The 14,458-nt window shown below is 33.0% G+C and overlaps 1 protein-coding gene across 1 annotated transcript in view; it reads left to right on the forward strand.

Annotated features, from left to right (window-relative positions):
- Window positions 1–14,458, forward strand: part of LOC117342489 — a 42,151-nt gene that overhangs the window by 24,835 nt on the left and 2,858 nt on the right. The window contains exons 3-13 of the mRNA XM_033904664.1: window positions 2,329–2,382; window positions 2,926–3,032; window positions 3,790–3,963; window positions 5,840–5,951; window positions 6,878–6,961; window positions 7,593–7,630; window positions 10,106–10,147; window positions 10,684–10,870; window positions 11,156–11,228; window positions 11,903–11,951; window positions 13,993–14,083. Of these exons, the coding sequence (XP_033760555.1) occupies window positions 2,329–2,382; window positions 2,926–3,032; window positions 3,790–3,963; window positions 5,840–5,951; window positions 6,878–6,961; window positions 7,593–7,630; window positions 10,106–10,147; window positions 10,684–10,870; window positions 11,156–11,228; window positions 11,903–11,951; window positions 13,993–14,083 (1,011 nt within the window). The remainder of the gene's footprint in view (window positions 1–2,328; window positions 2,383–2,925; window positions 3,033–3,789; window positions 3,964–5,839; window positions 5,952–6,877; window positions 6,962–7,592; window positions 7,631–10,105; window positions 10,148–10,683; window positions 10,871–11,155; window positions 11,229–11,902; window positions 11,952–13,992; window positions 14,084–14,458) is intronic.

A 14,458-nucleotide genomic window follows, 5' to 3' on the forward strand; every position in this document is an offset into this window, starting at 1 on the left:
GTTAAAAAAAACACAGTATATACATGTATTTAGTGCTATGTTATTTATGAGAACGTGGTTTTGGTTCACAATTGTGTTAAATTATATAGTTATCACATGTTAGACAATAGACATACATATGGATTCCTCTATAATGGGTGATATTATATTATGTGCTCAAGAAAAATAAAAACAATCTGCGGTGGTTATCAGATGGTTCTAGTTTACCCCCAATAAATCTACTGTGTCAGTCTCACTTTTCAATAGATAAAGAAAAAAATACCCCAAGGATAGTATATCTATGATGTTTTCCTCCTACCCACATTCAATATCACGCTTAAATTTCATGAGATGATACCACATCATTGTAAGTGAAAACTGTCCATGAACATATAGGAATTTAGATTAATATGACAATCTAGTGACAATCTAGCGACATCATAGTAAAGCAGTGTTTATAATTGTGATGATTTGAATTTATATTAATTTATTTAGGGTATGTAATATAAATAATTCCAAGTAGCCTTTATATTATACATTATGTATCAATATCGTACAGAATAAGTTCTCGGATATCTTCCTGTGTACTTCCAGTGTAGGGGAGATAACACACACTTTGAATGTAATATATAGTTACTGAAAGTGGCATTGAACCATGCCAGTGTAATATATATCACTCATACCAGTCATTGTAATTACTTGAAAGTTTATGAAAAAAACTATTGAAACATTTATATACACTTAATATTCATTCCACGTTCTTGATGCATAAACTCTTGACAGAATGTACTGCCAGTTTAGATACATTAGGCTTAGGTTTCATGAATCATCAGAATGTTCCATGGTTTAAGGCAATCCCTTAACTTAAATTTTCCATAGTAAAGCATTATAGAATTTGGGAGAAGTTCCTTAGCTAAATTATCTTCCTCAAATCCAATAATGTTTTCCATATGGACAAGTTTAAAGTGAATTTCATTAAGTTAATGAAACCAGGGCCTGGATGTACATGTATTTTGGTACTGTGAATCAATAGGTCTGCCTTTCCTGGTTAGATTCACTCACCATCAGACCGTGGAAGCCAGAGTAATTTCTGCTGATTCCATGTATTACATACTTTCTGTTTCCAGGTCTTACTTGGTTACCTGGCCATTGTTGTAACTAAGGCCAAGGGAAAAAAATGTTGTGTTTCCCCTTTCGTCTCTCAAAAAATTAGGGTAGGTAGGTAGGGATTTTTTTTTTTTTATCTTTTTTTTTAAATAAATAATCAAATGTTCATATTTGAATATTTATATATGCTGTATATATCATTTCAATATCATTATATTTCAGTGTTTGATCATTCTTCTACCTAACTTCATTTTGAAATGCAATGTATTGGGAGATGAAAATGATATTAAAAGTATATCAAACTTTATTTGCAGTGTTTGTTATCTTTTTTCAGATAATCTCAAATAGGAGCATCATATTAATAGTCAGAACAGTAAAACCATGTCATTATAAACGCAGTTTATTGAGAGTTTCCACTCTTCGATTTTTTTCCGTATGGACGATAACATGGAGGCTGTTCATGTTCGAGACATTCTAGACACACGGGCAGAACAGTTTTATATTGTTTCTTTAATTCCTGATCAACCTCCCCATCACAACCACCACAATAGTAGCACAAATCGACAGTGATATTCCAAGCTCTTCACATTGAAATTCATAACGTCGCCAACAGACAGCCCTGGTCCAACCTCAAAGGTAGTCGACAACCTCCCTCCCCAATATAACACAATCACCTTTTACAATTTTTTCGTGATATCTATAAAATATATCTCCACATAGCGTTGTATGCGGCAGTGATGTCATAATTCGCTTTTCGTCCATGTGTTTACATTTTTTTATCGTCAGTGCCAAAACAGACGACCGCGTGCAAAAAGCCGCCATGTTTTTTGAACATCGAGGTCATCAATACGCTTTAAAACCAGTGCCCGTCATATACAAGCGTTTATAAGACTTGGGTGTGTATAATAATAAAACGGAAAACGGGCTAAATTTACGAAAATTTCCGGATTTTCAGTATTTCAAAAAAAAAAAAATTAGGGTCGGTGGCCTAAAATTAGGGTCGGTCGGGAAAGGGGAAACACAACATTTTTTTTTCTAGGCCTAATGTATGGTCACTCCCATGTCCTAGTCCGTTAACTACAGGTAACATACACACTACTGAATTACTTCAGTAAGACCAGACATGTGGCTCTATTTGTGTGCTGACTTTTCTCTGTGGCATTCATTACATCTTTAAACACAATAAAGTTCATATTCCAATAAGATGTACATCTACATTATCACATGGCTTTCTATTTTCAGGCATTAGTGTATAACCATGAAGGATCTGCGAGAATAGAAGATGGACCTAAAAGGGTTTGTAACATTACAATATATATCAAGCAGGATTTGGATGTATTGTAAGATGATGTCAGTAAATACATCTATATAATATAAATACATTCTAATTTGTACAACATGTAATCTGTACAAAATACACCCCTTATGGGATGTTGTTAGATGTTCATGTAACGTAGTGAGAACGACTATCTACATTTTAATTAGATTGTACAAAATAATGCAACACAGTAGTAAATATAATTTTATTGTCACTAACATCACATATGGACTTGAAAAAAGATAACTGACGAATTAAAAACTGACATTTTAAAAATTATTGAAGATGACGTTATCTGAACAAAAAATGTTTTTAAAAAATGGAAGGGTGAGGCGTTTGTAGGTCAAACACAACAGGTTTGTAAAATTGGCATTTACTTCATGTTAATTATATTATATATAACTTATGGTTTATTTTGTCTGGAGTAGATAATGTGTGTAGCCTGTATACAGTGTGATTAACAATTTAACCTCTATGTTTGTACTACTAAATTACTGTTTCTGTACTATTCTCGGATACAGTTGTTCTTATGGAGAGAGAAGTTTCAGAAGCTGACACGACATGCTGCTGACCAGAAACAGTACCTAGTGGTCAGTTACAAAGATGGGCGTGTCGAGCACAAGAAAGGGTCAGTATATTACTACATATTAATAGAATTCTCACCACAAACTTCTTGACATAATTTTCAAAGATAAGTTTTCTTTGCTGTATATATGGTTATATACCCAGCTTTCAATATTTCATTCTTCACTTTGGGGTATAAAGTGGAGACATGGTCTAATCATAGAATACCGGTGATCAGAGGATCACTAGTTTGAGTCCTATCATTGTATTCCAGTTGTTTCAGCTGTAAATGAATATATATTGTGTACAAACTGTTTGGTCTGATGAATGACAGCTCTGGTTGTATGCTCCTCAGAGAGATGAGGTCTGAATGACAGCTCTGGTTGTAGACCCCCTGTATGCTCCTCAGAGTGACGAGGTCTGAATGACAGCTCTGGTTGTATGCTCTCCAGAGAGATAGGTCTGAATGACAGCTCTGGTTGTATGCTCTCCAGAGAGATAGGTCTGAATGACAGCTCTGGTTGTATGCTGCCAAGAGAGTTGAAAAAAAAATTATGACTGGTAGCATAAGGCCAATTGAGACTTCATTTTGACTATTAATGTACTGAAACAATGTGTATTAAGCAACTTTTCTGTCTTCAACTACCTACCAATCATTATATATTTCTATTGTGAAGATATGTCCCCAAACTCTTATATAAAACCTACATCTGTCTTCATACCACACCCATCCTTAGATAGATAAACTGTCATTTTAAACTGTAATTCTGACATATGATTTGACAAGAAATTTATCAAAACATTAATATATTTGTTGACAGACCATGTGTGATGTTTAAGAATCCAATCGCACATAATTCCATCACCATTGTCAACATGAGATCCTTGGATGCCAACGAGGCCCTGGTTGTGTATCGAAAGGAGGAGATATCTAAAGAAGTGACCAGATACATCCAATTTGGTCCAACTCTGTTTACTCCTCAGGCAAACGAATGGTAGGTATTCAACCCAGCCCTTTTCACTCCTCAGGCAAACGAATGGTAGGTATTCAACCCAGCCCTTTTCACTCCTCAGGCAAACGAATGGTAGGTATTCAACCCAGCCCTTTTCACTCCTCAGGCAAACAAATGGTAGGTATTCAACCCAGCCCTTTTCACTCCTCAGGCAAACGAATGATATGTACTTTATTCAACCCAACCTTTTTCACTCCTCAGGCAAGTGAATGATAGGTATTCAATCCAACCCTTTTCACTCCTCAGGCAAGTGAATGATAGGTATTCAACCCAGCCCTTTTCACTCCTCAGGCAAGTGAATGATAGGTATTCAACCCAACCCTTTTCACTCCTCAGGCAAGTGAATGATAGGTATTCAACCCAGCCCTTTTCACTCCTCAGGCAAACGAATGATATGTACTTTATTCAACCCAACCTTTTTCACTCCTCAGGCAAGTGAATGATAGGTATTCAACCCAACCCTTTTCACTCCTCAGGCAAGTGAATGATAGGTATTCAACCCAGCCCTTTTCACTCCTCAGGCAAACGAATGATATGTACTTTATTCAACCCAACCTTTTCACTCCTCAGGCAAGTGAATGATAGGTATTCAACCCAACCCTTTTCACTCCTCAGGCAAGTGAATGATAGGTATTCAACCCAGCCCTTTTCACTCCTCAGGCAAACTAACGCTGGGTATTCAATCTTTTCCTTTTAACTCCTGCCAACGTAGGGCTGTAAGTACTGTATTCAACCTAACAAGTGTAGTATTTGTAGTATTTCATGATTTCATTGAGAAAACAATATATTTGGTTTGTTTATAATATTTTTGGTTTGTTTATAATATTTGTGGTTTGTTTAAAATATTTATGGTTTGTTTGATTAATACATACTTAGAGATGGATTACTTTGTATTTTCCCTCAGTTTTTGTCTGCGTGAAAATATTTAGTAATTTCTATTTTTACCGGTTTTCCGAAATTATAAGCTTTGTGTCAATACCAGATCTGTAAAGTAACTCGCAGTATAATTAATGAAATAAAAGTCTTCTTTTCTCATTTAATTTCTACCCACAAAATGTATGCCTTTTTGATGTACTGACGGAATCAACACTCTGTTATGTATACAACTGGTAATGAACAAACAGGGTGGTAAACATGTGACAGGTCTCCAAAATAAGGTGATAAAATTATTATTGCTGAAGCAATTATTGAGTATATTTAACTACAAAAAATGTACTTCGAAATCAAGGCATTTCATCATAAATATTGCGTAGTAAAAAACAAATATAAAGATACCCTAGAACCCATATCATTAACATCACTTCCTTTAAACAATCACATGCTTCTCAAGACATGAAAATTCTTTGGCTTCAGTTTCAAAATAGTTCAAGTAATTAATGATGTCTGCAATATGTCATTCCATGGAAAGTAGGGAAATGATAACAAAATGGCTGGTCCATTGGTACAGTGGTAATAACACACTGGCCTTTCCCCGAGGTGGCCGGGGTTTGATTCCCCGATCGTACGTGGAAAGGTATGGGGTCACCTGCCCGACCCCGTGGGTTTTCCCAGGGTACTCCAGTTTCCTCCCACAGTAAGACCCCTCCTGCGCTTCCACCCTGGCCAACAAGAGATATTAATATACGTTAATATAACTTGCTTCAGTCTCAAATGACAGAAAACTTATTACATGTACTGCCTTTGTGTCTTACAGAATCATATTAATATTTTATGAAGGGTTTTAATTTGGCATCCACAGTTTTTGTTACATCATTCAATGAAGGACTGGTTGTGTTTTTAATACAGGTTGTAATTTGTATTCTTGTAATATCTGTATATAATAAGGCCATTATTCAAACAATCTAAATTGATTTTTCAGGCTACACACATTTTCATGGCATGGTACAGACCCCAACAACAAAACTCGTGTGGTACCAGGCATTCAGAACTTTGATGTACTCAAGGTTATTCCTGACCAGTTGTATTACAACGTAGGTATCATGGGAGTTACAATGCTTCAAGTTGTATTTCAATAATAAATCATATGTCCAGGCACATCTTTTCACTAAACACCCTATGTTGGAATTGGGCTTGTGGTAAATGAGGTAATCATTATAATCAGACAAGGGGAGGCAACCATTGTAATAAGACAAGGGGAGGTAACCATTGTTATATGTTAAGTGGAGGTAACAATTTTAATGAGAGGTAACCACTATAATTTGGCAAGGTTGGTAACCATTGTGTTATAACATTGTACTCTGACAAGGAGAGGAAACCTGGTGTAATATAACAAGGGGAGGTAACTATTGTAATATGACAAGGGGAGGTAACTATTGTAATCTGACAAGGGGAGGTAACCATTGTAATATGACAAGGGGAGGTAACTATTGTAATCTGACAAGTGGAGGTAACCATTGTAATATGACAAGGGGAGGTAACTAGTGTAATCTTACAAGGGGAGGTAACCATTGTAATCTGACAAGGGGAGGTAACTAGTGTAATCTAACAAGGGGAGGTAACTATTGTAATCTGACAAGGGGAGGTAACCATTGTAATCTGACAAGGGGAGGTAACTAGTGTAATCTGACAAGAAGGGTAACCAGTGTAATCTGACAAGGGGAGGTAACTAGTGTAATCTAACAAGGGAAGGTAATTATTGTAATCTGACAAGGGGAGGTAACTAGTGTAATCTAACAAGGGGAGGTAACTAGTGTAATCTGCCAAGGATAGGTACCGGTAATCATTGTTATCTGATAAGGGGAGGTAATCATTGAAATGAGAGGTAACAATTGTTATCTGTCAAGGGGAGGTAACCATTGTAATCTGACAAGATTGGTAACCACTGTAGTTTGACAAGGGGAGGTAACCATTGTAATCTAACAAGGGGAGGTAACCATTGTAATGTATCTTTCTATAGGTGGATGAAGTCAGATTGAAGGATGATGCTGCCATTAAAGTCAAACTCATGCTGTGTTTTGAACTGAGAGACATAGATACAATGGTGAGTGATTGATATAAAATCTGATATAGTGAATATACAGTGTTTCAGTGTCAATTAATTTACCTGATTATAACAAGTCACTCCAATATACCGGGGCTGCGGTGGCCGAGTGGTTAAGGTGTCCTGACACTTTATCACTAGCCCTCCACCTCTGGGTTGCGAGTTCGAAACCTACGTGGGGCAGTTGCCAGGTATTGACCGTAGGCTGGTGGTTTTTCTCCGGGTATTCCGGCTTTCCTCCACCACCAAAACCTGGCACGTCCTTAAATGACCCTGGCTGTTAATAGGATGTTAAACAAAAACAAACAATCACTCCAATATTGTCATGAACTGACCAGATCAAATTGCTGTAATAATTTCCTCTTTCATTCTTTATATCATCATTTATCAAAACAAATTAAAAACATTTGATTTTTTTTGACAATTTCATCATAACATTGCAGTCTTTGGTTCTGGATTTTAAGAGCTATGACCCGATGATACATCACAGTGACTTCTCACATTTAATGTTTAACAGAGCCTGTTGATAACAGGCAGGAATGTTTGTATTCCCTGGTAACTCAGTTCATACCAGAATATGTTATTAATGATCAAACAGTTTATACTTTATGGCTATTGTATTCTTTGACAGTTGAATGCCACTAAAGATCCTATAGCAGATTTTATAAAGTGAGTATCCTATATCAGATTGCAATAATATTACAATAACATTACAATAACATTACGATCAATTACAATAGCATTACAATAGCATTACAATAGCATTACAATAACATCACGATCAATTACAATAACATTACAATAACATTACAATAACATTACAATAGCATTACAATAATATTACAATAATATTACAATAACATTACAATAATATTACAATAACATTACGATCAATTACAATAACATTACAATAACATTACAATAGCATTACAATAGCATTACAATAATATTACAATAATATTACAATAACATTACAATAGCATTACAATAACATTACAATAACATTACAATAGCATTACAATAACATTACAATAACATTACAATAATATTACAATAACATTACAATAGCATTACAATAACATTACAATAACATTACAATAACATTACAATAATATTACAATAACATTACAATAACATTACGATCAATTACAATAACATTACACTAACATTACAATAACATTACAATAACATTACAATAATATTACAATAACATTACAATAATATTACAATAACATTACAATAATATTACAATAATATTACAATAACATTACGATCAATTACAATAACATTACAATAACATTACAATAACATTACAATAATATTACAATAACATTACAATAATATTACAATAGATATTACAATAACATTACAATAACATTACGATCAATTACAATAACATTACAATAACATTACAATAATATTACAATAACATTACAATAACATTACAATAATATTACAATAACATTACAATAACATTACAATAACATTACAATAATATTACAATAACATTACAATAATATTACAATAACATTACAATAACATTACAATAACATTACAATAATATTACAATAACATTACAATAACATTACGATCAATTACAATAACATTACACTAACATTACAATAACATTACAATAACATTACAATAATATTACAATAACATTACAATAACATTACAATAATATTACAATAACATTACAGTAATATTACAATAACATTACAATAACATTACGATCAATTACAATAACATTACAATAACATTACAATAACATTACACTAACATTACAATAATATTACAATAACATTACAATAGATATTACAATCAATTACAATAACATTACACTAACATAACAATAACATTACAATAACATTACAATAATATTACAATAACATTACAATCAATTACAATAACATTACAATAATATTACAATAACATTACAATGACATTACAATAGCATTACAATAACATTACAATAATATTACAATAACATTACAATAATATTACAATAACATTACAATAATATTACAATAATATTACAATAACATTACAATAATGTTACAATAACATTACAATAACATTACAATAATATTACAATAACATTACAATAACATTACAGTAATATTACAATAGCATTACAATAATATTACAATAACATTACAATAACATTACAATAACATTACAATAACATTACAGTAATATTACAATAGCATTACAATAATATTACAATAACATTACAATAATATTACAATAGCATTACAATAACATTACAATAACATTACAATGGCATTACAATAATATTACAATAATATTACAATAACATTACAATAATATTGCAATAACATTACAATAACATTACAATAATATTACAATAACATTACAATAATATTACAATAACATTACAATAACATTACAATAATATTACAATAATATTATAATAACATTACAATAATATTACAGTAACATTACAATAACATTACAATAGCATTACAATCAATTGAAATAATATTACAATAACATTACAATAATATTACAATAACATTACAATAACATTACAATAATATTACAATAACATAACAATAACATTACAATAACATTACAATCAATTGAAATAATATTACAATAACATTACAATAACATTACAATAATATTACAATAACATTACAATAACATTACAATCAATTGAAATAATATTACAATAACATTACAATAATATTACAATAACATTACAATAACATTACAATAATATTACAATAACATTACAATAACATTACAATCAATTGAAATAATATTACAATAACATTACAATAACATTACAATAATATTACAATAACATTACAATAACATTACAATCAATTGAAATAATATTACAATAACATTACAATAATATTACAATAACATTACAATAACATTACAATAATATTACAATAACATTACAATAACATTACAATCAATTGAAATAATATTACAATAACATTACAATAACATTACAATGGATATTAAGCAATTATCATACATTTTATCGTATTTTAGCTGTAAATCATTACAGTCTTTGCCTTATTAAGGGGAGATAAGTAGGTATTATAATTGTTGTGTAGCTCTATAATCTCAATGACTATGCTCATTGTTCTCGTTTTATTGTTTCAGCTGTGTGTGTGCCGATGTGGTCGCCTTTGGATCACTCTATACGTAAGTTATCCACAGTGCAGACGTACTTAACTACTGAGTGGTCATCAGATCGTATTTATTGCTAATATGAATGCCATCTGTGTTACATAATCATTTTACCAGTAAAAGGAACAACATCCATATATGATGGTTGCTGAATTATATCACAGGTTTTCTGGGTTGTGTAAAACATGTATGTAATGTAGATCAACATAGTGCCAAAATGATGTCATGTTGTTGCTTAATCTAGAATATGGTAGTAGTGTATTTATGGTAGTAGGATGTGTAGTTGTGGTAGTAAGATGTGTCCTTACTTGTCCCTTTATTGAAGAAAATATAAAATGTTACGTTATTGGCCACCTTCATGTCTTTAGTAGACTGTTTTACACTGTCTATACAGCTGTACCCCTCTAATGTACCATGTAACTACCATGTTACCTTACTTATGAAACCTTTAATTTGTTCCAATGAAATTTTGCTGAGATTCCATTGAAATGAAGTTAGGTATAAACAAAATATCTATGTTTCTCACATACCGCAGTTTTGTTTGATTTTAGGTATATAGAATTCATGGAGAAGGCCGGGGAGTTAAATAATTTGGAGAACTACATACAGTTGATGGAGCGGAGTAAAAGTATTGGTTACACAATCACCAAGGTGATATATCGTGGTTACCATGCACATGCCAAACTTCAACAACTCCACGACAATGCTGTAGAAACAAGAACCAACCTCAAAATCAATGTAAGTTGATACTTCTGAAACACAGTGTTTCTTAGTTTTATGTTTTTTATGTTTCGATTCCTTTGACAAATGATATGTATTTTGCTTCATTTGATTAGGATTGGTAGCTCTGAAGTCGTTTAAAATATTTGTTAAAACCATTATTTACCTTTTTGATGAAAAGGAACATTAATTTTGAATATGAATATTCATAGGTTGATTACAGACTTTTCCTATGTAAGCCCCTATTGGTCCAAACCTGGTTATCGAAGGACCTTTACCTGGAATTTGTGTTATACATTTTAGTATGAAAAGGAGGAACAGAACCAAGTGCTCACTGACATGAAACTAGAGAGTGAGAAATCACGGAAAGAACTACGTAAGTGTAGACACATTTCAGATTGTCTCCCTTAGGAAGGAAAAAAATTCTCTAATGCATTTCGCATTCTATTAACAATTTCCTTTAGAACCAGGGACTTTTCATCAATGTCTGTCAATAACTGGCAGACATGTTGTTGATATGAAATGTTTATAATAATCAAATAATAGCTGTATTTGTATTGTGTGATATATGTTAATGTATATAGAATGAGTTACCTCCCCTTAATTGTTGGATTTGTATAATTTCATTTCAAATCTGATAAACCAATTTGATATCTGTATATTACATAATCTGTTACTTAAACCATCGTTGGAGAGAATTCATATTGAATTCGCCTGATATTCAATCCAGTTGACTTGTAATAACTCTGTCAATTTCTTGAAATTTAAAGTTGCTAGAACCATAATTAAACCCTTCAGTCTTCAATCTGTATACTAGACATTGGTTAAGATATTTTTGTTGTTATTATGTTTTGAAAATAAAGAAGAATTAACTATCTCTATAAAATCATAAATCAAGTGACTTTTCTGGCCCATGTTTTTTTGGGTTTTTTTAGGGGAGAACGCTGGGAAATTGCAATCTCTGCCCTTGTTATTCATAGAAAATAAACACTATGTACTGTACCTTTTTTCCTACACATAAACATATCATTGTTGTGTTATTTATTTCAGAACAAAAACTGGAAGTAGATGCCTTGAAACACAAATTTACAATGGAGAAGTAAGTCTTGAATCAAAATAAAATAGAAAATTGTTTTATAATTGTTTTGATGTGGTTGTACATACGGTGTGAATTACAAAATATAGTAAAAAAAAAATCATATTGAGGGGACCAATATTACATTCTGATAAAAATTTCTCTCTATTTGAGATAATCTCATTAGTATGGTTAATTGTGTATTTAAAAAAAGTAGTTAAAAATGTTCTGCATGTAATTCTTTATAATGGAATATTTGGTTTGGAGGTTTTTTTCCATGCATGTCTTTAAATTGTGATGTGATGTGGAGGCGGTTTCCAGAATACATCGATAAACAATAAAGTTCTATTTACAAGTTTATTTTACTCTTTATATACAACATCATGGTCTGCATAGTTCAAAACAATGCGATAGAGAAACCCTTAGTTAATACACATCAGACAAGAATACTAGAGACTGCCCTTAACACACTCTGTGAGTTCACTCCCTTCACTCCCAAACCACACAATGGTCTCCCCAATGGTCTCCCCCTACTTATTACTTGTAGGTGTACCTGCATGAGACTAGCCCTGTAACAGTGACAGCTCCAATGACCTTAAAGGTCAACTCATCAGTGACAGTTCCAATGACCTTAATGGTCAACTACCGCTCAGCCGTGTGCCAGCCTTCTTGCTATCAGTACGAGGGGTGTTCCATAGATAATGTCATCTGTGCTTTATTTCGTGGAAATCGTGCAATTTATGCACAAAACCACCTCGTGTCGATTGAGTGATCACTGGCTCGTGACACAGGTAAATATCTCGTCCACACGTTCACTGGCCTCGGTACAGTGTACATCGTATCATAGCCTATTCGTTAGGCTAGACACAAAATGACAGGAAAACGAGCTGAAAATGTTCTTGAAATTAGGGCCTATATAAAAGGTAGGTCATTACTCGGCATAAAGGCTGTAGATATTCACCGCGAGGTGTGTGACATTTATGGGGAGGGCCAAATGTCTCACAGGACTGTTTGTAGGTGGGTAGGTAAATTTAGTGCTGGGCAGCAGCAACTGAAAGATGCTGCTCACCCAGGTCTTCCTGCAACAACTACGACCAAAGGTAACATAGAAAAAATCCGAAATATCCTCAAAACTGATGCTCGATTCACCGTAAGACAATTGGCTCGAATGACAAACTTGTCGTTAGCAAGAGTTCATGCAATTTTGAAGAAACACCTATAAGTGAGAAAGATAAATGCAAGATGGATACCCCATTTGTTAACGGATGAGCAAAAGAAGACGCGTGTAACAATGGCAAAAAAACTTCTCAAAATGTACCCAAAATATAGTAAAAAGGCTTTTGATAATATAGTCACTGGTGATGAGACCTGGGTGTATTATTTTGAACCAAAGCGGAAGGTTGCCAACCGAATATGGGCCACTAAAAATGCCAGACACCCAAGTATTGCCAAACGAATACGAACGGTAAAGAAGGTTTTGTATGCTATTTTTTTCACTAATAAGGGTCCAGCTATTCAAATGAAATCCCGGTGCCAAAAGGCAGAACGGTCACAGGCAAGTTCTATAAAAACGTTGTTCTGAGAAAGTTGAAGAACTACTACAAAAGTCGCCGCCCCAAAACAGGACTTAAGTATGTCCGACTTTTGGAAGGAGATACAATTCGAGAAATGCCCTTTGATCTGCTGTTTATCAGTGTCTGATGGGTGTACCCATTGAAGAGTATGAAAAATGCTTCCAAAAATGGATTGACCGGCTAAAAAGGTGTGTTCTGGCTGGCGGAGAGTATTTTGAAGGGCAGAGCAAATTAAAATGAACAAAAGCACTTCCGCTATATGAGCACCGATGCAAGTGACATTATTTTTGGAACACCCCTCGTACATCCCAACCCCCGTCCCCCCATCCTGGTGTCAACTAAAGCCTACACTTTATTAATACCACGCACATCACCAGTTTACACCATATACAAATGTAGATATCAAATTCTTAGCAGATATGCAAATTATATTATATTATATTATACATTATATTATATTGTATTATCATAAATCCTTTCACTCTCCTCAGGGACCAAAGGAAACACAAACTTGCCCTGGAGTATGCCAAGGCTGAGGAGAGCAACAGACAGTGGATAACAGACCAGCAGTGTAAACTACAGGTGATATATCATTGTTATTGTTTACCAACTACGGGTGATATATCATTGTTATTGTTTACAGGTGATATATCATTGTTATTGTTTACAGGTGATATATCATTGTTATTGTTTACAGGTGATATCATTGTTATTGTTTACCAACTACGGGTGATATATCATTGTTATTGTTTACCAACTACAGGTGATATCATTGTTATTGTTTACAGGTGATATCATTGTTATTGTTTACAGGTGATATATCATTGTTATTGTTTACAGGTGATATATCATTGTTATTGTTTACAGGTGATATATCATTGTTATTGTTTACAGGTGATATATCATTGTTATTGTTTACAGGTGATATATCATTGTTATTGTTTACAGGTGATATCA

The sequence above is a fragment of the Pecten maximus genome, chromosome 14 (genome assembly GCF_902652985.1).
Source record: "Pecten maximus chromosome 14, xPecMax1.1, whole genome shotgun sequence".
NCBI lineage: Eukaryota > Metazoa > Mollusca > Bivalvia > Pectinida > Pectinidae > Pecten > Pecten maximus.